Source organism: Ptychodera flava, chromosome 9 (genome assembly GCF_041260155.1).
Source record: "Ptychodera flava strain L36383 chromosome 9, AS_Pfla_20210202, whole genome shotgun sequence".
NCBI lineage: Eukaryota > Metazoa > Hemichordata > Enteropneusta > Ptychoderidae > Ptychodera > Ptychodera flava.
The window spans coordinates 5,120,732-5,146,857 of record NC_091936.1 but is presented as its reverse complement, the minus strand read 5'-3'; the positions used below and the strand labels follow the sequence as shown (position 1 = coordinate 5,146,857).

The 26,126-nt window shown below is 35.3% G+C and overlaps 1 protein-coding gene across 2 annotated transcripts in view; it reads right to left on the bottom strand.

Annotated features, from left to right (window-relative positions):
- The window catches only part of LOC139139834 (oxysterol-binding protein-related protein 11-like), a 55,110-nt gene that overhangs the window by 4,027 nt on the left and 24,957 nt on the right, over nucleotides 1–26,126 (bottom strand). For both annotated transcript variants that reach the window (XM_070708770.1, XM_070708771.1), the window contains exons 4-15: nucleotides 22,976–23,023; nucleotides 17,095–17,256; nucleotides 15,310–15,570; nucleotides 12,584–12,625; nucleotides 7,808–7,959; nucleotides 6,365–6,456; nucleotides 5,516–5,649; nucleotides 4,720–4,805; nucleotides 3,820–3,901; nucleotides 2,997–3,222; nucleotides 2,063–2,173; nucleotides 1,531–1,691 (exon numbers count right to left, since the gene is read on the bottom strand). In XM_070708770.1, coding sequence (XP_070564871.1) covers nucleotides 1,531–1,691; nucleotides 2,063–2,173; nucleotides 2,997–3,222; nucleotides 3,820–3,901; nucleotides 4,720–4,805; nucleotides 5,516–5,649; nucleotides 6,365–6,456; nucleotides 7,808–7,959; nucleotides 12,584–12,625; nucleotides 15,310–15,570; nucleotides 17,095–17,256; nucleotides 22,976–23,023 — 1,557 coding nt within the window. The remainder of the gene's footprint in view (nucleotides 1–1,530; nucleotides 1,692–2,062; nucleotides 2,174–2,996; nucleotides 3,223–3,819; nucleotides 3,902–4,719; nucleotides 4,806–5,515; nucleotides 5,650–6,364; nucleotides 6,457–7,807; nucleotides 7,960–12,583; nucleotides 12,626–15,309; nucleotides 15,571–17,094; nucleotides 17,257–22,975; nucleotides 23,024–26,126) is intronic.

Here is a 26,126-nt window from a genome sequence, read left to right as displayed (position 1 = left end):
AGGGGGGGTCATCTTTTTTCACGAAAAATGCAGGGGGTCTATATTTTTTTGAACACCGGCGACAAGATTTTGCCGGCCCCCAAGGCCGTAAAAACTGAACGGTCCGGGCGGAGGGCTTCTCAGATTTGATGTGCTTCTATGAACTCAACTTCAACATCCAGTAACACTCTTTGTCGACCACGGCGATAGTTTCTTGGGGGATTTACTGAACCGGTCTTGCAAAAATGTACCCAAATCTTCTTTTAATACGGTCGTTGCTGCCAATCGCAATTTCTTTGCTGTTTGTACATATGATCCACGAGGTACAAAACCAGTCGCCTGATCACCACCTATCTCCTCTATTTCGTGAACTACTTATTGCCGGAGATCACTGCTGGTTGCCTTTCCACGGGTGTAGGTTCTTCCCCGTGTATTTGCATTATTTCGATAGATTACTCCAAGGCGATAGCTATACGAAGATACGACGATCAAACGTGGGTCCTTTTCTGTTCAGACCGACAGTTGTGACCGTTAAAACAACTTGCTTAAATTTGCATGCAACAACAGTGCACTGTGCGGCATTCTCAGACGAAGACAGAAATGAAAACGTGTCGTCTGTCTTGGATAAAATGTTGCATTTCCGTCTGGTATTTCTTTGTGTCGAACTGTAAACCTTGGCTGTGCCAAACAAAAAATCCGTGAGTGCCAAACCCTGAAACTCCATACTAAAAAGACAAGCGCTGAAACATATTATCTGTAAAAGTTAAACATTATTTTAATACTTTTTCAAATTTGACAGTGGCAGTTTGAGATCAGTGACTGTAGTGGACCCAATGAGGAAGAAGGGCTTAGTCCCTTCGAAATATCTGGGATATACAAGCTCAGAGTAGAACATTGATTTTCAAAAGTAAAATAATCAAAACCCATTTTTATTTAAGCTTATTGAGAATGACATCATTGTCAAATGGTAAATCTGTATGTTAACAGAAGATATTTAAACTTTTAAATTTAAGAAAATCATACATTATGAAATCACTTCTGCCACTTAAATATACTGAATTTTGTTATTTTCAAAAAGACCCTTTTCTATTTACAGATGACCTCATCAGAAGATCATGTTTTGTGATGAGTTTAAAATTAACATATTAGCATGCATGAAGCATTGAATGGAATAGTGAAACAATAGGAGTCTTACACAAATATACATTTCTGTTCTCTAATTGTATGTAGTTTGACAATATTGTTGACAGACAGTTGAGCTACGGAAGTGCTCCACAGGCTCAGGAAATATAAATCGACACTCTCACTCAATCCTTATCAGTCTGTACAGTAAAATGCTTGAAAGTGTTCAAGTGGTGAGATGAGTGCACCTCATGGCTATAACTTCATGTCGTTATGGTAATATTTCAGACTATTCAATAGATCAAGGTGTACAAGATACTACGAAAACCATGAAACACTGACAGTTTGCTATGTTTGCCACATGTATCCTGATTTGTAGCATGTTGTAACTCACTAATCACATGGCAGTAACACTGTGTCTGGTCATACCTTTGTATGAAATGTAACAGTTGCATTGTATCCAGTCTTGGCACATCCCAGGGTAACTTTGCCTCCAAGTTCCATCCATGGTACAGTCAGTATATTTCTACCATAGGCACTTGGTAATGTGTACGTATATTCCTCCTCATGTTCAAGGTCATATATCACACCTGAAAATAATATAAACCATAATTATTTATTTCAGGTAAAATAAAATGAAAATTACCACCGTTGATATTTTAGCTTCAACGGAAAAGATGTTGTCAGTAATAATCTGAGCAATAAGTGCACGAAGCTCTCTACATTTAACACTTGAACAGTGAAAATCCATTTTTGTAAGATAGTTAAAATCTTTGTGTGAAGGATATACAGTGACTGTGTGTACCAAAAGAGTGTAGGCTTTGCATATTGTATAAATGGTATAATTGATGCACAAACAATGTCAGTGAATATCAAATTTCCAAAAGTTAATACACACTGAACTTCAACAAATCTCATTGTTCTGTACATGTATAAGGTTCAACTTTCAATGGAATCTCACCTTCGCCAACATTGACCACACCAACAGACATACCAAGAAACTTTGACTTTGTCCAAACCCATGTATTCATACAAATATTCCTGGTGGGACATTCTGAATAAAATGCTGAAACTGGACATACACAAATGAATAATACATATGTGGCGAAACAATTACGGGGGTGGCAAAATATTCATAGCTCCTGAGTGATATGTCTGAGAAAACATTAATAATAATTATCTTATTTTCTCTGTGATCTATGATTTACAGAACACACTCAATAGTGAAAACTTACACCTAACTTTTGTGTAACAGTATGATTTTGGGGATAACTTGATCAATGCACAGGATCTAAAAAGTTATCTTTTACAGAAGAATTATTCTGAGGAGAAACAAGAAAATTCTTAAACAGATCGCGATAAATACAGGTATTTTGGTAATTTGAACAAATCTGAACCAGGACATTAAGTGAATATTGTGCTAAATGTTAGAACCATAGAACCACCAGTTTGTGAGAATTTCTGCATTCAGAAACGTTGATGGATGCCAAACACTGGATGACTGACGCAAGATGTACAGCAGATGCTACTTGTCACCCATCTGATAAGCTCTGTGCTGTTAACAAGAAGCTACCTAGCTATGAGCCTGAACTAGTAGATTTGGTCAACCATGATTATCAATCAGCATTATTTTTGTTTAACATGAACCTGGTTCAGTCTTGCAAATATATTTCACATCTAAATTTTCTTGCAACCAAAGCTTTAACCCTATGGCCAAAAAACTTTGAAAATATGACACAATCACCATGACTATAAAATACACAATCTTGATGAAAATTATTTCCTGATAAACTTATCTTTATGCATGTCTGTTTACTCCTGTACCGGTACGTATCTTTCTGCTTCACCTTTGGCATTAATTCATAACACATATAGTTCATTGACCTCATACATACCTGGAGGATGATGGGATACTTGCTCTGCGACATACGTAACTCTGTCAGTTTGAGCACTGTCTCCTGATTGGCCAGTCTCTGAACTGCCATTGAGAGTGACACTTTGTGACTGGCTAGTACTTATAATATTGCTTTCTGATTGGCTGTTTAAATTCTGAGGTACTTCCCAGGAACAGTGGAATGTTTCCCCAATGATAGGATTGTACGGTTTCTTTGCTATTGAGCCCTGTGACAAAACAATGAAGAATTCACTAACTGATGCAGATGTCAAACCTTAAGCTATCACTGCAATAGCGTTTCAATTGATGCTTGCACAAGGTTTCTTAAATGTGTGACACTGTGTCTATGTCTATTCAAGTTCAAATCAAGTCAGGAACTTAAGCATGCAGATGAATTAATTTCTTTCATATCAGTCAATATGCATTGAGACACTGTTCTGTTCTGCAAACAGATTCAAAAACACAACAGACATATCCATTTTTCATTATTATTCAATGTTCAGCTGCTGTCTGTTCAAATCAAGAAACACAGTCCTTTGAAAGATCAGAATATCATACTCTATTCAAATTTTACACTTTGTAAAACAAACTGACAATGTTCATGCCGGAATATTTTCATGATGTTGACTGATTATTATCCACTGAATGTCATAGATGATGAGAGTGAGAACTACTGACTTCTGTGAGTTCCACCTTGATGTTGCTGTCAAATTTTTATTACAGGAATAAAAATATCTAAAGAAGTGTTCTGACATAGTTATAAAGTTTCCTGAAGTCAAATTACATAACTTAATGATTTATAATAAAGGTGAGAGGTATCCTACCTTTCTACCAACATGGAATGAACAGAGATAGTATTCTAAAACTGCTAACATCCTAGCTTCTGCTGTTGGTAGTGATGGTATCCTGTGAACACAAGAGGGCAGTATGCATCACCACAATGTATGTCTGCATCTTCAACGCCAGGCACTGTCAATCCAGTTTCCTCATTGAAATATCTATTGCTGTTTCATAAGTTCATACAATATTTACTAGTAGCTGTCTAAACATTCAGTCACCTGTCATAGTCTTCATATTCATATTGGATCACAAAAAGACCAATACTTGCACTCATTTTTAAGTCATTTTGACACTTAATGAAATTGGAAATACCATTATTTACCTGTGAATAATGCATTTGAAATGCAATGTCAAATTTTATATAGTAGCGCTATTTGTCAAATATGACATTGTAGTCTTGTTTGTTCATTACATATTATCTATAGATTTAATCCCCTGCTACCACTTATGCACATTGCAACCCTAACAGGGGAATTTCACATTTTCTTTCCAAGCCATACCAAAATCCCAAGTGTGGCTAACAAATTCCCTGTTCCAGGATACGATTTACAGTAAGTTTCCATGCTGTTTTGTAATAGTGTCAAGGGTGAAACTCTGCAAAATTTGGGACTGGAAAAAACTACCTACATATATGATATTTGAATTTAATAATGGCTGCCGTAAACTGTGTTAACACTATTGTGCAAAGTAATTTTTCATTTTTTGTCAAAAATGGAGAAAAGATGACTCAACAGTCTTAAAATGCGTTTTACACAAGTGGCAGAACAGAAAAGTAATGTAAAAAGAAAACATTGTAAAAATTAGTGTGTTTGTAAAGCGCTCTTCAATGTGCACTCCATATGAGAAGTAGGATTGACGGTATCTTTGAAATTCTTCTAACTTACCTTAGAAACATATCAGGATGACTCATAAAATCTGCAAACATTTCTAATAGGGATCTCTTTTCTAGTATAAAAGTAGGAAGCACCACCTGATTGAGAGGAAATACATCACTATTTACTCAAAAATTATTCCATAGTTATTCTAATCAGCACAGTGGTAGGATTATACAAAACATTATACATGTATATGTTTGTACAATTATTGATAAGCAAAAGACCACACACAGTGATAGTATACCATGAGATTTTGACGAGACATATGTGCATAAACAATAGCGAATGCATATATGGAGTGAAATGGCATAACAATTGCTGATGTGGTTTATTGCTATTATATCATGTTTTGAATTGAAATTATTACGTGAAACATCAAAAAGGAAATTCTTCTCTAGCTTTGAGCTCATGCCTGTTTCAACCCAGCTACATTACAAATATAGCATGATTATTTTTACGTCTCAACCAATCAGATTGCAGTATTTGCGCAATCAGTATACTGTACTGGTCTGATATCTGTGATTCTGATGGTGGACTTCTAAGAAAGTATCTAAATTACATCATGTGCTAAAACTTAGAAATGAATGAATATTTTGCGAATGATTTAAATCACAGTTTTCTACAATGTTCAGTATATCTGAAGGATTGTTTTCATTTTCACTGAAGTTTATTTAGAAAGGCTGTACGGTGCTGTCAAAACACGTTTTGGTCAAAGAGTGGTAAAATGATTTACTCAAAGTCTTATTCACATTGCACTTGTGATGTAATGATCAGTGTGCCTTTATGGTTCTGTGAATATTCTAACCTTTGTTAAGTCCATGCCAAGCTTGAGTTGTGAGAGTAAATGCAATATGATACTTTTGTGCTCTTCAACGCCACCCAGGTCCTTGTCTTCATCCCCATCGCTATCGACAACTTCCTCACTAGGATCTATGTTTACTGATGGTGGTAAAGCAGAGATGTATACGGTAAGATACTACTATGGTCCATACAGAATACTGAATATACAAAGTATTGCTTTTTGCTGGGATTTACTTTTCATTACCTTGATGTTTTTATGGCATTACTCACAGGTTTTTCATTAAATCATTTGCTCATAAGGAATAGAATATTTTGTTATTTTACATTATCAAAGGAAGTTAATTTAGTAGAGTTATCAATCGTCATAAACAGCAATATTATTAAAATCTGATGGAGTAATTAATAATTTGCAACATTATGAATTGAATCTTTTGGCAAAGGAAAACGCGTAAACCACAATGATCATATTTCAAATGAATAATGGTGATACATTTATTAGTTATTAAAAAGTCATCCATAAGTTATTGTAAGTTATGGTTTAATTATCATTTTGGTACCTTGGGGACACTGACATGTTAAAACATGGTAAAGCTGGCTTTAAGGTATTCTACAAAATTTTACAGTATTGGAAACATTTTCAATAATACTGTTTGTAACACACACATTGACAAATAATTTCTATATATATAAAAATCACACCAATCTCAAGGGATTTGAAAATTTATATCTTTCTGTACTGGTAACATTGAATAGAATATGTTGTACAAATGATAAATCGAGATGTGATAAGGGAAAGTTTCACTAACAGAAGATGTACGATACACTACAATAGAAAAGGAAGATGGTGTCCTACCTTCTACGCGGTTTGGCATTTCATCAGATACTGCAAAATCTGAATTTGAAGACTGTTTCGATGATGCCACTTTACCACTGGATGAAGAAGGTCTGTAAAACATGAACATATCCAACAATTCAGGGGAAATGACTTCTGAATGTCTTTACAAATCTTGCTATCTTACAGACACCTTTCTGATACACCCTGCATTATTTGAACTTGTGAAATATGGAAACTTCTTTTTGGGTGACATTAATTTATGCAAGTATGTCAATGTATGAATGATGTTTTATACCTATGAATAATACACATCTTTGACACTTATCTCTATAATGTAAAGAAAGTGATGAATGGCTGTCAAAATTTCTTAAAATTTACTGATGTAAAAATCAATACAATTTCACTGCCTGAGACTCACTGTAGAATGACTATTTTGACAGATGTGTGTCAGTTTGCACAGCCAATGCTGAATTATTGACTCAAAATTCAATAAAATCAACATTTCTTTCTAGCTCATTATTTTTGCACGTATTTTGCTCTACTGTCTATAACTGCCTACACTCACGTATCTGCTGTCAATTTTCATATTTGTTCTCTGGCAGTAATTTTTCCTGCATCTGACAGATGATCTAATGCATGTAGCCTTTACAGTTCTGTCACAGTCTATTGCCTGCACCATCTTTGCTTGGATCAACAGTAGTGGTTATGGTGTATGTATCTCTCTGTGTATCTCTTTCATCCAGTTTAAAAATACCTCCATGCACTACACATAGTCTTAATAAATCGTTTCTGTGTCATTCCATCTAATTTCTAAATACAAACTTCTCATTTTGCCGTTCCATCCATCCATCCATATATCCATCCATCCACCCACCCACCCATCCATCATCCCCCAAGCAATTGACTTTACACATGTATCTGGATCATCCATCTGATCCAGATTGATCCTATCAGCAAGCCATCTATATATCAATGTATCCATCTGACTGTATGTCTGTCTATCTGTCTGTCTATCCATCTACCTATTTAACAACCTACCTACCTATCCACCTACCAACTCACCCACCATCCATCAACCTACCTACCTACCTTTCTACCTATCCACTCATCTACCACTGACCAACCTACCTATATACCCACCAAACTACCCACCCACTAACCTACCAGCCATCAGCCTACCTATCTACCCACACACCACCAAACAACCTACCTATCTACCCACCACCCTCCAACCCATCCATTCAAACAACCCAACCTGCCACCCTAGCCATCCACTCATTCATTATGGATCATCTATCCAGATTGTGCTTGCACAAGACAATCCATCCATGCCAGTACATTCCACTCATCATCCATCCATCCATTCATCAAACTGCAACCTTTCATGTCTTTCCATTATTTCTTAACCTGTTCCACAAGTCACAACACAGCAATCGTCGATAAGAATGTGCTGCTACATACCTGTTAAAGTTTGGTTCCAACCACTCAACTGAAGCACCAGCTGGTAAACTGTTTGACTGAGATTGTACCAGGTGTTGTTGCTGCAAAATTGACAGACACTGTTCTAATGTTGATGTTGCTGCTTGAGATGTGGCCTTGAGTAGAAGACAGTCCTGAAACGTCACAAATCAGAAACACTTTTAGTAAATGCCTAGAAAGCATGTCAATGTGCTACATTTTACCTGCAAGACAGCATAATGATTTGGCTGCATTTAATTGAAGTAATTCCTGGAAAAATATCCTAGTTTATTTACAAACAGAGCAAATACCACATTCATGCTACTGCAAAGGAAGGTGTCTGTGACACTGTGTAATATATGTGTAACATATGATGATGCTATTCACATAACATTCAAGATAACTATGTAACAGCAATGTAGATGACCTATTTATCAGCAGTTGATGGGTGTAAAGTATATCTTGTCTGAGTTTTTTCTTATGTATGTATATGACTATCATCCTGCATGGGTCATAGGTCAACCCTAAATTTGATATTTGATACTTGTCAGGTTAAATATTTTACAATTTGCTTGAAGATGGTTGCTGGAAATGCTCTTTTTTGCTTTAGGAATGGACAATCCAATTAAATTTTAACAAATGTATTGGCAGCATGTTGATATTTGTATAACGGGTGTTTCTCTCATCAAATATACACAGACTGGTACAATGAAAACATTTGTTCAAGATTTGTTCAGCTCTGTACTAATTAACCACAACTACAGATTTATCTTTCACAAAGCTGGTTAATGCAACAGTGGAAAAACTGTAACTTGTACATAATACCTTGCATAAAATAAATTCATTCTACTGAAACAAAGCTACAAACTGCAATCTTCCATCACCATTTTTCATGCCAATTTGAAACTCCCCTCATTTCAATTGATTCTTTTTTTAGACAGTCCATCAGCTGTTATCCAGCAACTGTACATAAATTTACAGTAGTTAGATACATCACCCTGCACATTCTGATCACTCTGGACAAATCAAATTTCTCAGAGCATTTCATTCCAGTACAATGCATACACTATTCCAATTAAACCACATATATGAGTTACCTTTTTTTTCACTATTGTATTAACCAGCTTTGTTATAAATAAATCCGTAGTTGTGGTTATTAAATACATAACTGATCAGAGCTGATACTTTTCCATTTTTTACAACACATTCTTGTATCTCACTCTTATTTACAAGGCAAGGTCATTTTCATGACAAATTTTCTCTGCCCTAGAGAACCTGGTCCCATGCAAATTTGATCTCAGATATAATGAGATGTTATCTATAATTTACTACAGTAACATTGAGTTTACTAATCCATCGTCAGCAACAGAGTCAACAAGATTTCCATATTTGCACAGAACTAAGCCGTGCTCAATGGTTTCTCAACTATATACTTTGAACCTGGCAAAAAAACTACGGTACACTGAACATGGATAAAGCATTATAACTGTTTTCAAACCAATTTCAGCAATTAAATTTTGATTATCGTATATAATACTATTGAACATTTCACCCGTGTTGTTATTCCCACCCTCTAGGAAGATGGAGAATGTGAAATGCAATCTAGACATCGTAAGACATCGCTTTGATTTTCTTCCATAAGCAAAAATTAGGCTAACTATCATACACATGGTATTGAAGTAAAGCTGATATTTAAAAATATGGGAACTGTGCATATAAATCTTGTTATTTGAAGTTTAATGTTTGCAATCACATGTATCATTAATATTATTTTCAGCTGACAATGTCACAATATACCTTAAATATCTGAGTACTACATTCAATAAATTCTAAATTTAAAATCACGCCAAAGTCTCCAGCTACACAGCAGTTACCTGAACTTTTTCATCACTAAAACTTGGTACGCTTCTATGTTTTCTATATCAAAATTTGAAATCTATGAAAGTAAATGTAGCCATATTGTAGACAAAAGTGTAATGTCTGTCATAATATTAGAGTTACAGAATTGCCTGCAAATGTGAGCGCAATGCTATACTTTATATAGGTATCTCTTCATTATTCAGCAACTGATCTCAAAGACAATCTGAGCTCTGATCTATCAAATTCAGATACAATGTCATATTATTGCATGAAGTCTTTACTTTGAAAAGTGAAGTGGTTTTGCATCAACAGTTGACCATATGCGGAAGCCATATGCTCTGTATTCTACAAGAGAAGATGAAAACTACCCTTTCAATTTTCACATCAGAGTGTTAATCTTACAATAACATTGAACTACTTTTGTCAATTAAGTGATCAGTCCTTTTGTTTGAAAATGGCTTTGACAAGTGACGGTCAACAGATCAGCAGGTCATAGTGAAGGACAAACACAATGCAGCAGATGTTGTTTCAATACCACTCAATGATATTGGATGTTTTAGTTCCTGAACAACTGAAGCATTTCCATAACATGGTTAACATTATTTAACTTAAACAATAATGAAGAATTTAGAAGAGAATTTGGAAGTTCAATTTTCAACACTACCAGTTTTGGTAAATTTGAATAGCTTTTGTCTTAATTGAAATATACCTTTAAAAAACACATTTTTGACTAGTTTGCTGTAAAAAAATTTATGAATATCACATTGTCACAGCACTAATATTTTGCATTCTTCAGATGGATGCTATGCGCAGCATTGAAAGGTTATGACTACAAATAGACTCAGCCTAGAATAAATCCTCAAAAATCCATTGCTACTTCTTTATTTAGGTAATGTTTTGCTGTTTTCTAAATAAGTTTCGTATTATTTAACAGTACAACAATGATTTCTCTGTAAATGTTGCTCTTGTCTGTCTCTTAAAAATCAGGGTTTTTTCAGAGTCTGCTACATCAAATATTCTATTGTGAATGATAGTAACCCAGCTCAGGATTTACAATATCTATCTGGTATTATCACTTTATATGGATATTGTCACATCCTGTCTGCAACATATACAGGTATATTCATTGAAGTTCAACTAGCTGTAACTTATAACACTTTGTGTTATATATTGTGTTCTTGTTGTACTCCAAATGTCAAAACGTACAGTGATTAAATTGTGGATACAGTCTTTCTGTGTTTGATGTCCAATGTAATTATTGTTAAAAACTGAATTCTTGTCTGGACAAGAATTCACTTGTAAGCAATGGATTGTGTTTACATTTGTACCTTGTATTTCTAAATATATGTATTTCAGGGAGTCAATCAAAAAAATCTGGTTTCACAGAAGGAAATTAATTATGAAAATATTGAAAAGAAGGTACAACCATTATCCCTTTGAAAGAATGACTGTGAGTGGTATGTATACTCTATGTATACTCTATGATGGATGTTTCAACAAAGGTGGGTCTGACACATCATGTGTTACCTCACAGCTTGTACATACCAATACTATATGTATACATTATCATTATCCATGGACACACATCAAAATCCCTGAACCACTTCAACTGCCCTTTCCCAGAAGAGAGGACAAAATTTGCAATAAAAACAACAACAGGGCTTTCCCAAACTGGAATATTGAAAGTTAAACCTCATTCCTTCATCTTATCATAAGGTTATGTTTGGAATGGCTGAATATGGAATGACATTACTAAAGTTAGTTTTAATTTTCTTTTGACAACTACCAGTATACAAGACATTTGCAAGTTTTAATCCACTGCTCAGAACATCAATAATTTCAACATTTCTTTTGTGACGTCTTGCTCTCTATTGAAGGACAGAATAGAGCACTGCACAGCTATAAATAAATAAAGCCCATATTTTTGAACTAGATTGAATCCATGAATCATACTTGCTGAAGCATTTTCTTATCTACCATTCTGTTCAATTTGGAGGGATAGTTAGGGAAATTTAGGCTTTGCTTGGTCACTGAAAGAAAATTTGACTCCAGGGGTTTAAATATGTGCTAAATATTTGAAATAGTCAACAAATGATAGGAACTTAGTTTTTCTACTTTTTCCATGTTTGCTCAAACACCAAGTATTACACAACCAAGGACTAGATGAAAAACACAATCTAAAAATAAATTAACATCTGTGCACAGTACATAGGATCATAAGTCTATTATATACGGTATTGCTTTCCAATGAAAAAATGGAACCTTCATATCAAATCGAAGAGACTGTTAATGCCCAGCTGGCATACACTGTAGGCACATAGCTTGTCATTAATTATCTTAAATTCATGTTTCAATTCCCATATCTGACTATAAAACACCAACATTGCTGAAAACAAAATTACCATACCACCAGCACAATGTATTCAGATGCAAGAATAAAACATGATACTAGTAATTTCCAATTACTGGATCCAAACATTTGTCTCCATCAGAGTAAAATATAGCGGTATTAATCTGGGCCATTGCCTTGATATTAATCAGCACTGTCATCAACAAAAGACTCAAAAGACTACAGTGCTGTTACACTGTGAAGTTAAATGCCCTCACAGTCATGTCAAATTTTAAATCTCAAATCAACATTATTAATACGTACATTTCACAGATCATTTTTTATTTAAAATACACAAGGCAACTGAATCTTTCACCAGACCAGCAAGGCATAAATACAATCAAACTCAATAATGATGACATACTGTATTTTCAAACTTTGTTAGGAGGTCCATACAAGCTGGAACACACTTCAAAACAGTACCCATCCCGCACTTTACTATATGTTGTCTAAAGATACACTGACAGCAACTCAACTAGCATCTACTTATTGAACAATATAGCTACAGAAAGCAAAGAAGGAATACTTACGTGATCTAGTGAGTTGATATGATGCCCTGATGATGGAAGTGCCTGTTAGTGGAAATAAAATATTTCTGGATCATCATGCCACAGCAGATATGCAAATTAGGACAGCTTTTTACATATGACACGACCTTCTAATGACCTGTATGACCTTTGCCACACCACAACTGCAAATACTGTCATGAAAGATTGGAATCACTATACATATTGATGGAAAGTAACCTTTACACTGCATAACATAAATTTATCTCTTACTAAATATTAATATTTTGATGTCAAGATAAAATATTGTACTTATGATACATTTGAACAGAAATTTTCTGTTCTTTGGGAAATTTGTACATCTGAAATAGAACAAAGTCACGTTGAAACTAACTATTGTCAATCCTATCTGAGTACGCATGGTGAAACATTAAAGGGACAAAGTCGCCCATTTTTTCATGAATTTTGTTTGATACGATATACAACTTATATTGTTTGACATGTTGAAAGATACTGAATGAATGAGTGACCATGCATATATTCAACCCTGGTTTTATACACGATACATGAAACCATGGCAAAAATGAATTAATGGTTATGACCATTAATTCATTTTCGCCATGGTTTCATTTAATTTGTCTAAAATCGGGGTCAAATATATGCATGGTCACCCATTCATTCAGTATCTTTCAACATGTCATACAATATAAGTAGTATCTCAAATCAGACAAAATTCATGAAAAATTGGCGACTTTGTCCCTTTAATCATGGGAAAACAGGTATAAAATGGAAAACTGAATTTGAAAGGGTGATCACAGTGGAAAACATTTGTCAGAAAAATGCAATTTTGTGACTCAACTTCTTTCTACAATCATCTTGTTTCTAAATTTTAAGGAAAATAAACACTCCATTATCAATTCACTTTCATTGAATGTTTTGAGGAAACAAACATTATTATAAACCTCTTGGCATGTTACAGAAATTTCAACTTGATACATGATCACAGGGTCATACTTCAATACCGTGTACCTGTACTTTGAATGCATACAATTTATCTCACATATCAATTAATTAAATTTTACTTGATGTGTTGTGTAGGATATGATACTGTTTGTTTATTGAGCAAACATTCCTCCCCACAGAACGATCAAGGGTCATTGTTAAACCAGTGACCTTTGACAGAAGGTGCTGGTTCACTTGTGCACTAGCTGGCACTCAATGTACAGTCAGCCACCGTTTACCACTGCAGTAATCTATGTTGTAAGATTGTGTTTTTAAAATTCAGACATGCTTCAGTTTCAAAATTGAGAAAAAACTGCTGATGATGCACTGTCATTTTCAGAATACCAGCTGTTCCTTTACAAAATTATCTTAATACAACACCATCTTGATTTAGAAAGCTCAATATGTTTTCATTCAATATGCATTTCTAGGATTCCTCAAATAAGTTAATTTTTACACAGCATGTTTTGTTGTCAGACTTTCAGAAGGTTGAAATGAAACACATGCATCTAAAAATACCAGAGTTGAAGGCTGCCATGAAAAATTGCAATGCATTTAATTCATACTGAACAAAAATTGACAAAAATTGCTAATGTTGTTTGTAGTTCATGTCCAAAAAAAATTGGTAAGAATCCTGACAACTGTACATTCAGCAAAATCAACCAAATGCTAACATTTCAGCAATGTGTTCACTGCTTTAATCTTCGATACATTGTGTAATGGTGAATGTACCCGTGTGAGTACTTTTGAACACTACAACAGTTGTTGAACCATGTTTTTGAGAGTGGGGATTTGACTCAGTAGTTCTGTCTGTTGCTTCTCCACTAGTTGACTCGATGCCGTATGTTATGAGTTTGAACCAGATTGAAAACACCATATTATATTGATACAGGTATACCATCCTCTACAATTACCATACCAAAGTCAATTAATTCCATTCTTAATTGGATTTCATCATTTTTTAAGTTGTCCACATCAAGTCTTTCATCTTTGCAGATTAAATCTTTTCAAGAGTGGAAGCAACTATGTGTACAGTTTATGCAGGTTGGAAAATTTCTACCATTTCAGTACAAATAGAAACTTTGTGATAAATCAACATCAGTTTGTTCAATATTTTCATAAATTTGATATAATGATAGTATCATTCAATTATTTTAACTGTTCACAGTCCACTTTTTAAAAAAATCTCTCTTCCAATACATCTTTCTTGTTCTTAAAAACGACTTTAATCATTTCATTGCAGTGACTCTAACACCTATATATATGACCTTGAAATGTACAACACATGATCATCATGTGACTGTCAGATTGACAACAAATAAATACAGGTGGACTAAGTACACATACAGACTATCTGGCTCCCCTAACACACTGGAATTGTGTAAGAAGTAAAATTTTATAAAAACCACATCAGCAGTGTGGGTAATAAATATTCTAAACTCTGATGCAAAAACACCTGTACAAAAAATCTGTACAAAAGGAAAAAAAAATGACTTTCTGCTAAAAATGAGGAAGTGAAATCTGAACTCAAAGTGTGCTCATTTTGTTCCTCATTATTAATACACTCATGAATGCAGTCACACTCTTCTTTTCTGGACCTTTTTTTATATTGGAAGTCTACATCAAATCAAAAGTATGTTCATTTTGTTTTGAGTACTAATGTTACAGGTGGAACCACAGTCCCTCTGACCGTGGTGGAACTATATAAGATACAAGAATTTATGGGGAAAAATATCAAAATACTTTACCTCGATATTGTTTACTAATTCTCTGTGTAAATCTTCTGTATTGCTGAGTGCGTCCTTGACATTGCGGAATGGGTCTTCTCTGTGAGGGTCAACAGACATTTTGTGTTTGGATCTCCTAGTTTGCACTGGTGTCCCACTCGGTGAGTTTTTGTGTCCGCCAAGACTTCCAGCACTGGACCGTCTTGTGGCTGTTGAGCCAACCAACGGTCCAATATCATTGAAAGAACTACTCTGTCTGTTGGCTTGTAGTGGAGGTCCCAGCTGTTGAAGCAAATGAAACATTATTTACTTTTATATGCTGAAAGATTTTATGAACAAATATTGCAACTTTTGAGCTAAGGAACAAATCATGTCCACTTTTATTTGTGAAAAGTTTCTGTTTGTTACATCGATGTTCCAATCATACCTCTTCAGAAATAACGACGGAAAGGCTGTGGTAACATTTTAGTGGAGAGGCATCAGAACAGTGAATAACAGCACTAAGTCTCTATTAATCATATAATTTGCATTGTTTCAAGGGAATGATAGTATTCTTCACCACTTATGAATGGCACACTCACCCAAGATTAAGGCCAGTACTAAACAAGTAAGCCACAGGTATGACTATTCTGCTCACCTAATCTCTAGGCAAGTAGAGTTTAAATTGATAAGCTACACTTGCTAGTCACTGATCACTGGCTGGCAAATATGACAATACAGATGTATATGTTCTATGCAGACAACCGGTGAATATGATGAATCCAAATGCTTTCAAAGCACGGACCATACAGACACAAATTTCATAATACATGCTAGAATTGATGATATGACAGGTATTCATTTACAGTTTTTATTTTATTTCTGCATTCATTCATCATTTTTATATCACTCTTCATGGTCATCAAATATGAAAACAATGACAAAAGAGAATCATACAGTATTTGTTGGTGTTGCCATGGCAACACAATTTTGGTTTACTGTCACTGTGTCATTCTAGATAAAAAACTTGCATACTCACAGTCAGAGTCCGAAAAAGATGACAATTTGAGAAAAAACCCTAAATTTTTTCATGATAATTGGTACTTATTATGCCTGATATAGGGTCTTACACTTTTCAAATAAATTTTTTAACCCCATAGCCCATTCACAAAAGAAATCCTTGAAGGTTGTTGATAGTGATATTAGAATAATACCATGATTATGAACAGTAAATCTCAAATAGAGACACTTTCCTCATGCTAGATGTATAGTTGTCACAGACACTAATGTCAATACATTTAATTTGTTTACACATTCATGTATTTGTATTGAGGACCAATTATACAAACTCCTGTTGGCAAGGATATCATCCACTCTTTGTGGCATGCCATGGCATCTTGGATCAAAAATAACTTGTAGGAAACATCTTCAGAGTGTGTCTATGTAAATGTGTTTGATGGAAAAATATCCAGTCACCAACATATATAAATATCAGTATGGTCAAACTCACAGAAAATAAAAGAACTCTCGAAAAGATTCAAGGCATTTTTATTTGAAATATTTATGAAAGAAAATGACCAGTATGGAAAAGTTTGCCCAAATCTTCCATGCCGCATTCACTGCATATTAAACATACGTCGCATTTGACAGTTGTAACATTGGAACAATTTTAAAGGAGTTTCCTGGAGTATATTACACATTTTTCCCAGGACTTTCAAAGACAGGTTTGCCATTGCAAGACTTTTCAAGAGCATAACAAAGAATTTTCCAAAAAGTATACGGAATTCCTAGAGAGTTGTGACGTAGAGTACAAAGAATGTGCTATACCTGTGCCATTTGCTCAGTGTGGTACTGAGTTACTGCCCGCAGTTTATTCACCCAATGTTGTCTCTCTTTGGCATCTGAAGCTCTGAGTCGATACACCTCACCATTTGCAGCATTGACTGAAAACGTCTGTGAGTCCTCATCACTGGGAGATATGACAGCGCCCTGATCAGAAAAAATTACGAGATTGGTTATGAACAAATATTTCAAATAATCAAGGATTATTACAGCATAAACATACAAATGATGTATATTCTTTCAGGTAAAACTTATGATTTAGCAAAAAATCAATTTCATATTTCCAAGGACCTTTAATTGCAATATCTATTTTCTAATTTGGAAAGTCAAAAGCAAAACCAGATCACTGTACATGTATGTGTGATACCTAGTTCCATTATTTCACATGGTCCAATGCATACTACTGATATATGTACCAGGACATAAGCTTGACATACATGACCATTGATATAGCTTTCTCAGTTACAAGAACAATGGTCCTGTCAGATGACACTGTTGATTTGCAAATCAAATTTTTCCCTAGTGAGTACCGGTACTTTTAAATTATGTACGGATAATATTGAAAAATTTCTTTTGTGTTCATTAAGTTCCTGATTGTCATTAACACTTGCTATTTATAATCACAAACAGAAATTGATATTTCAGCCACTCATTAATCCTCTTTACGGATACACATTCCATGTGATGATTAAAATGAATGATTATCAAATTTCATTTCAATTTAACTGATACAAAATTCACAGAAAGAACACACACGCAGATTAATTTTCATTGAGTAGGTGTGGCATAAATATTGTGATGGGAGGTCAACATTTTAAATAAATTCACTATCTATCACTTTATTTGTAGAAAGTTTGTGTATCATTATCACATTGCAACGCTTAAATGTACATGTGGTTAACTAATTGCAACTGGTTAATTCCTGCCTGGCAAAGTTGATTCTGAACTAATGCTATTCACAATGTCCATTTCAGTAGAATGGAACCTCAATACTGTTCATCAGTGAGTGTCTGCAAATTGAAATACTGTTTTTATTGATCCAGTATCTGATATCAACATTTGTTAAATGTCAGACGTGTATGGTAGATATCACATTGCTGATTAAAATAAGGGACAACGACCTTTTGTAAGTACATACACTGACTGTCATGACACCAGGGTTTTCCATTTCAGATAATTTGGTAATGACAATTAAGTGAGCAAATTTAATAATTACAGAGTGTATGTAAACATCTCTGTTGAATATTGAACACAAAATTCAGTTTCTGACATTTGACATTTACAAGATAATTCACAGTAGATACGGTATATGCAATACCAATAGCCACAACTGGTGGATAGTCCCTATGATGCGCATTACATATTGCATTTTCAGTATTCTGAAATACAGCTCATCCAGAATTTTGTCTTGGTTCAGTCCATGATTTTTTATTTCAATTTGTAGTGTCATGGAGTACTTCATTTAGCAAGGGTAAGTTAAATGTTACACATTCCTGAACGGACTGATAGATGTGAATATTCCATAATACCCCAACTCTTTTAAGAGAATTTGGAGTATAACCCTCTGTGCTACTTTGGCTTAACCCATCACACTTCTCACAAGGTTGTTTGTGATTGGTCCTTTTCTTTGTATTACTTTGTTGGATCACAGTCTTTCTACCAATCAGACTGGTGGGTAGAGAGACTGGTTAGACCAACTGTGAATTTCTACTACAGGTATTGTAAGAACTACAACAAAGGGCATTTTGTATTACTTCTTATAGTTTCAAACAGCTTAAAATTTCTTTAAAATGTAAAACATGCCAACTATAAAGATCTTTCAAAATTATTCTACTGAGTAGCTGTGCCATGGAAGCTGAACATCTATTTACAATTCTGATGAATAAGGGATGCAGTAACAACCTCACTGACTAGTCCATTTGGGTCAAGCATGAAATGTTTCCCTGAGGGAGTCATTCCTATAACCTCCTAGGGGTCGGAAGTCAGTGGCTGTGCCAACACTGACAGCTCAGGTGAGTTATCAGTCATTGCTGAGTTACTGTGTAACACTCTGTATCTCTGCCAGTACCATTAGCTTCATAGCTTTGCATTGAATATGATTAATTTTGATGTTAGGCCATATTTTCACATATGAATTACGTGACTACGAAGAATTCCAATTTTAATGCAAGTGCCATTCGTGTCACAAAAATGTGTGTCACAACAATGCATTTCGTAGACTGTTTGGCTATCCAAGATACACTAGTGCCTCAACGGTGCTGTTCACCATTCAGTAAACTGTTTCTAAGTTTTAAGGAGAAGAACAGCGTACAACTTAAGTGCTCGTTTGCAAAGAAGTAAAAATGTATTGATTTATGGACTTTTTGCAAGTAACATGCGCTTATATTAATTGTGCTTTATTTTACTGTCAGATGTCTTGTCATGAACGTTTTTTTTTTCTATTTTTTTTACTCCTATCTTTCTTATGGACGTTTTTGAAAGTCTGAAATAAAGTAATAATTATAATAATAACAATAATAGTGCAAGTTTGCTGTATCACGTCATATAGCATTTCTTTCAATGCTGTGTATGTATATAAACATATACATGGAGAGAGAGAGAGAGAGAGAGAGAGAGAGAGAGAGAGAGAGAGAGAGAGAGAGAGAGAGAGAGCATCCTGCCACACATATTTCAAATTAATGTAACATCCAGGTGTCATCAAATAATAAAGTGGCAGACTCCTATTCATAGACAGTCCCTTTCTTTGAACAAAAAAGTAATGTGTACTTAGACAGATCATATCTCATGATAAATGATAACAGTGTCCCGGTGGCATCATTGTGTTTGATATCAAAATACTGGGAATACTGATCAAAATACTGGGAATACTGATCAAAATACTGGGAATACTGATCAAAGATCAAAATACTGGGAATACTGATCAAAATACTGGGAATACTGATCAAAGATCAAAATACTGGGAATACTGATCAAAATACTGGGAATACTGATCAAAATACTGGGAATACTGATCATAGGATGATATGTGGTCTCTGACCATCATCTCATCTGTGACTGAAGATTGAAGGGGCAGTAACTGTTACTTTTGATGGGTTTTTCTTTATTTGAGTTTTTTAATGTCAACTATGGTTTCTGGTTCCACTCCCCGATGCACATTGACACACTGAGTACCAGTTGCATGTTCATTTTTATTTATCAATTTATACAAATTCTTGTAAGTGTGAATATATGATAGTTTTTGCATTACTATAGATAGAAAACAGACATTCAACACATCTGACTTTGTAAGAAGAGACTTATTTACTCAGTGATTGCTCTCATACATGAAGACAAAATTAAAACTAAATTACATGATAATTAAGATTGTCCATACCACAAGAAATAATTTCCCCTTGGGGAAATTTTTGACACTTTGTAAAATGTGAGCAACTACTACAAGTAGTTCTATAAGTTACTCTAGATAATTAAAAACAGCACCATATCATTGAATGTATCAAAAAATGCCATATTTAAAATGAATGAACTAATTTTACATGCTACATTTATTTCTGATCAGATGCTATGGTATTTGGGTGTCTCTTGTCAGACAGTTGAAATTGTATCTTCAAAACACATGTGTGAGTGTTCCTTTTCAAGAACTGAGAGTATTTCAGTAAAAGTGGCATCTACAATTTATTTTGTAACACACCTAATTCAAACTTCCTGTCCTGATTCACCAATCTACAATCACATGGCACTCATCATATTGGCACTGATACTCTACATGCAAATAGCAGTTACTGGTCAATAATAAGAGCTTTGAAAGTGTTAACTTGAATGGGTAACAGTTTGGAAAACTGTTACCTGGAAAGATTAGAAAGTGCAATCCATGCGGCAACCCAGATTTTTCTGTTTTTCACTGAGGAGAATGGGTAGGGTGTGACACAAATATATATTTACGTGTAACATTTCGGTAACAGTATAGTTTGTTTCTCCTAAGACCCACGAGTGGCCCAAAACAATCTGCTCCTTTGGGGCAATTCATAGGCTCTAGGGAAACGCATGTGCTGTTACCCAAATGTCCGGTCAATTTGATTACCGTACTCGTCCGAGTATAAGCCCCCGGTTCGGCAACACTAAACAGCTGTAAAACTAGGGGAGGGGCTTATACTCGAGCAACCCCATGTTATCTGGCATGGACGCTTAATTTATGCTAATTTTATGCACGATTTTTTTCACACCACTCGATCATTCTATCGCTTTCAAAATCGACTTACACATCCAAAGAAATTGATTGTACAATCTCTGAATACAGAAGTGACATTTTGGTGAAATTTCAGCGTCGAAAAAAACCCCAAACTTGAAACAAAGACGTCATGTATGCTGCTGATCAACAGTACTATTATGTGAACAGGCATGCATTGCCCACATCGAAAGGCAACTCAATATTCCAATATCAAACTGTCTACATCTTGTGAAAACAACAACATAGCAGTGAAAATTGTAATAGTCACCAGGAAAAGTCTTCACAAATGAAAGGATAATTGCTTCAAACAAAAGAAACTGCATGTTTCAAGCTTGAAAACATCGTGGCCGTGAATGAAAATAAACAATGGCGGACGTGAGTGAGACTATTCTATTTAGGCGACGGGGTGAGTAGGGTCAAAGAATCAAGATACCGGTAGTACTGGAAAAACGTGTCATTTTCCTTACGATATTGTCAAGGAACTCCAGTTTCCCATTGTTTTAACATCTTTTAATAGTTTCTTTATTATCTAAAATTAATTTTACAACGTTAAATGACCAAATATACTCTCCTAACCTTTCTGTATTTGAGTTACACTAGGGTAGGGGCTTATACACGGATGTAATGCGTTTTCTAAAATCCTCTAAAATCAGTAGGGGGGCTTATACACGAGCAGGGGCTTATACTCGGACGAGTACGGTAATATACACCTTTCTGTGTAGTATAAGTTTTGATATCAGTAGGTGCTGAGTCCAATAACAGAGACGCCAAGTCCAATAACTTTCTGTAATTGAATGCTAATTTATGTTTGTTTCCACAGCCCCTTTATGTAAACACTGTGAAATACACGTATATCTGTTGAACCACGATTTCCTTTACTACTTGGGTTGGATTTTGTTTTAGCTTAAGTGTTGGACATATACTGACAGTCTGCACACAACAGCATGACAAGACGGACATACTGGTATGTATAGTGCATACTGAAAACGCTCATTTGAATTATGCTTGTAAAAATTTGTCTTTCATATTTATGTTATTCACAGGATATTAGGATTTACTGTATGTACCGGTACTTGTACACTGTACCGTATGCTTCATTATTGTCCTTGGCACTACGAGTCTTAGACGATTTCTCCTCTGTATTGTATGTGTGGACATAAGTTCCGGTATTTTGTGAATAACCTTGTATTTTATGAAATAGTGGCAGTGGTTCGAAAGTATACTGACAACACTGATGTGTTTTTCTCTGTCAGCAAAGTGATGGGCATAGCAGTTCTGTCTGTGTGTATTACAACCTTGCCTGTACTGTTGACATCTGTACTTAATAGTGTAACAATACACTTGACATTGACCATTCAGTGTAAAATGTCAAGTATGTGTGTACATCTTTCAATTGTTGAAAGTAGCACACACCTAGATCTTGGTAAATAAAATATCATTGAATCACTCAATTACTGTCTGTATCCTGAATTACTTTTTTGAACAAGTCTCACTTTGGTCGTGCTTTGCAGCTGTACAATTCAATAATACCTACCCAGTAAAATATAATACATTGCAATTTATACCTCTGGCTTGACCGTTTAAATACATTTATTTCCTTTCTCACAACAATATCAAGTTTGTATGTGTATTGCTACGTACCGCAAGATTGACTGATCCTCTTGGTCGCTGTCTTTTATTTTCTTCACTCTATTGAAGCAGAAGGGATAACAAAGTCAATCATATTGAAACAGTAAATGTGCATCCACAAAAAGGAAATATTTGTATGGTGATGTACATAATAATAACATAACAATGATGCATCTTGAGTTCATGTGATAACATTGGTTGTTCTTAGGAAAACTCATCAACACAATAGCCGTATGATCACGCACACTCACAAGTGAAGTTCTCAATGATTTGTGAATTTTGTCTACAGTTCTAACCAACTACAACTACTGGTTCACAGTGCATTGGTCTGCAGGGTGATTTTCTTCCTAACTGTCAACTCCTCTGCTTGATTATCTTTACATCTAATTCAAGAAAAATTAAATCATTCATCCCATCGTCTTTTCTGAAATGAGTTCTCCGTTTTCCTCGAAAGATCATCTTGGCAAACTGTGATAACCTTACAGACTCTTTTTTAATGACGTTTTTAATCTACAATAATCACACAATCACATTCTAGAAATGTTAACTCTTATTTTCTTGCTTTAAAGATCATCTTGATATACTGATAACAGGAACAATAATTCCAGTTTTTGTTCTAAACAAACTTTGACAATATATTCAGTTTGTAAACAAGCATAAACCACAGACATTATTGTCCAAAACTTTGCACATTTCCGGGAGAAGGGAGTTAGCCAATTTCTGATGTCAAAATATGCAAGCATCAGTGACAAGTATTGTTGTGTAATGTCACTGCACTTGAAAGTCGCCACTGACGTCACACTATGACACAAACGTACTGTGAACTTTATATGCACACACTCACTTCATAAGGTACGGTACTTGTGTGCTACAATCATGCACTAGTGTACAGCTAATGCAGTGCATGGTTACTCTACCCCATGTTAGAGTAACTGTGTGCAGTGTTTTAGGTGTATCTAACTCACTTCAGAGATCTTTTGTACTGCGCTGCACAATCACCGCATTGTTTCATACAAAAATTTTCAGTGCATTTTGAAATTTTTGTGCCATTTTTAACTAGAAACGTGCACATTGCACTTCTTAGGTACTTTATGGCTGTCAATACATGATGACATGTGATGTAGCATAAAGATTTCGTGAGATATGGATGTACTGTACTTGTCACAGTTCAGAACATGAATGTTTTACATACGTGTACTGTGTGACAAGGTATGACGTGACCTTCTATGAATTCATGATGGGTACTAGTGTTGTCATGCAGTTACCAGATTTTTCTGAGAGTACGCCCACTCGAAAAAACCGCCCATGGGCGGTTATTTGGGAGATGGGCCGTTATTAAGAATTTTAAATTTAATCTCAACCTTTGTCTACGGCATTTCAACTTGACTCCCCTTGAAAAAAATTACCTACGCAAAGGTAAAAAACTTTTATATAGCGTACAAAATAATAAGTTACACTTCTAAGATAATTACTTCGGCGATATATGTCCGTATCCCCCTATTTATGCTACTAAAATGCAGGTGGAATGATCCAGAAGAACGCGAAGTCAACGTTAGAGTTTGCCACACAATGCCGACAATGATTGACAGATGAAGCAGGAGCCAGGAATTTTCCATTCTGCACGATGGGGATCATGAAATAAATAAAATGACTATCATAAAAAAATTCTCTTGTTTCATTATTTTTTTATTTAATGTACATCTTACTTTTCACTTTTCACGTTTTTTTCGCTTTGATACAAAAATCTGATGATTTTCTTCGCGTAAATTTGTTGCATTCACAAACGTAACAGTAGTAGTAATCCCTAGTAGAAATGGTATGATCCACAATTGTTTACGATTATTGACCTCTTTGCGTGCAACGAATGTGAAACACTGTATCTATTTTCACAAGTTCGACTACTTTGATTAACTTGTCACACTTACAAACTAGGTCAACCTCAGAACACGTGCACACGTCAAAATCTGATCGATGATTTTCTTCGCTTAAATTTGAATGCGTTCGACAAACCATGGAGGCATATATAAAAAAAAATGTCTATATATAAAAATTTAAAAAGGTTTTTCCTTTTTTGTTATTGGCAAGTAAAATCTAGCGTAAAACTGTTGGTCGAGGATCCCTGCAGTACGTCACTACAGTGATGTAGTAGGCGGTGACCTCTCAACTTCTGAACACGAACCAAGAGATTACGGCCAGCATCCGCGCACCACGAATAATCATAGATCCCAGGACTGAACTTTCCCCACCCCCCAAGTAAACGTTTGGTTTCAGTTTTGTGAGACTGGGAATGTCCATAAGACGAACGATGGTCATCGATATCACACGAAGAATCTCAGTTTGTGTTTAGAAGTTGAGAGGTCACCGCTACGTCACTGTAGTGACGTACTGCAGGGATCCTCGACCAACAGTTTTACGCTAGCAAAATGGCGGTCTCCGTGTAGTCATGTCGGGCAAACTTAGAAAAAAGGCGATATTTCAGTGAATTTTGAGCGGACTTCTGGTCTGGTTAGTCCCTAATAACCAAGCTGTCGATGAGTGTTGGCAATTTGTAATTTGGATGGAAAATATTTCGAAATATCGTCGTGCAAACTTCCGCAAAGGGTGCTTGCGGCGGAACATGGCCGCTAGTCTATGGAATATCCCATAGCTGTGGTGGCGGGGTTAAAATCGTAAAAGTCAAAACCAGCCCGTAAAAGGCATGAATCCCGTCTGAAGACACCACAGCTATGGACCCACAGCTAAATGGACCTTGTGTTGTCACGGTTGTGCGTTGATTATCCATGCGTTATTTTTACCTGACTCGTAACACAGGCGTACGGAATGTTTCCTAGATCGTCGTCGGATGGGAAGTGACTGACACTGTACTGTGAGGCCGAAGGCCGAACCTCGGTACTGTATAAGAATATTCTTATACAGTACCGAGGTTCGGCCTTCGGCCTCACAGTACAGTGTCAGTCACTTCCCATCCGACGACGATCTAGGAAATATTCCGTACGCCTGTGACTCGTAATTTATTTTTCCATGTGTGATTTTATTTTCCAAAGAGATGTGTATAATTATTATTGCAATTTGTGTTGATATACAAATAAAAGAAATCTTGATCGTATCTTGGGTTCAGTTTAGTTTTATGCGTGCGTGAATGAGTGCATGAGTGTCAGTTTAT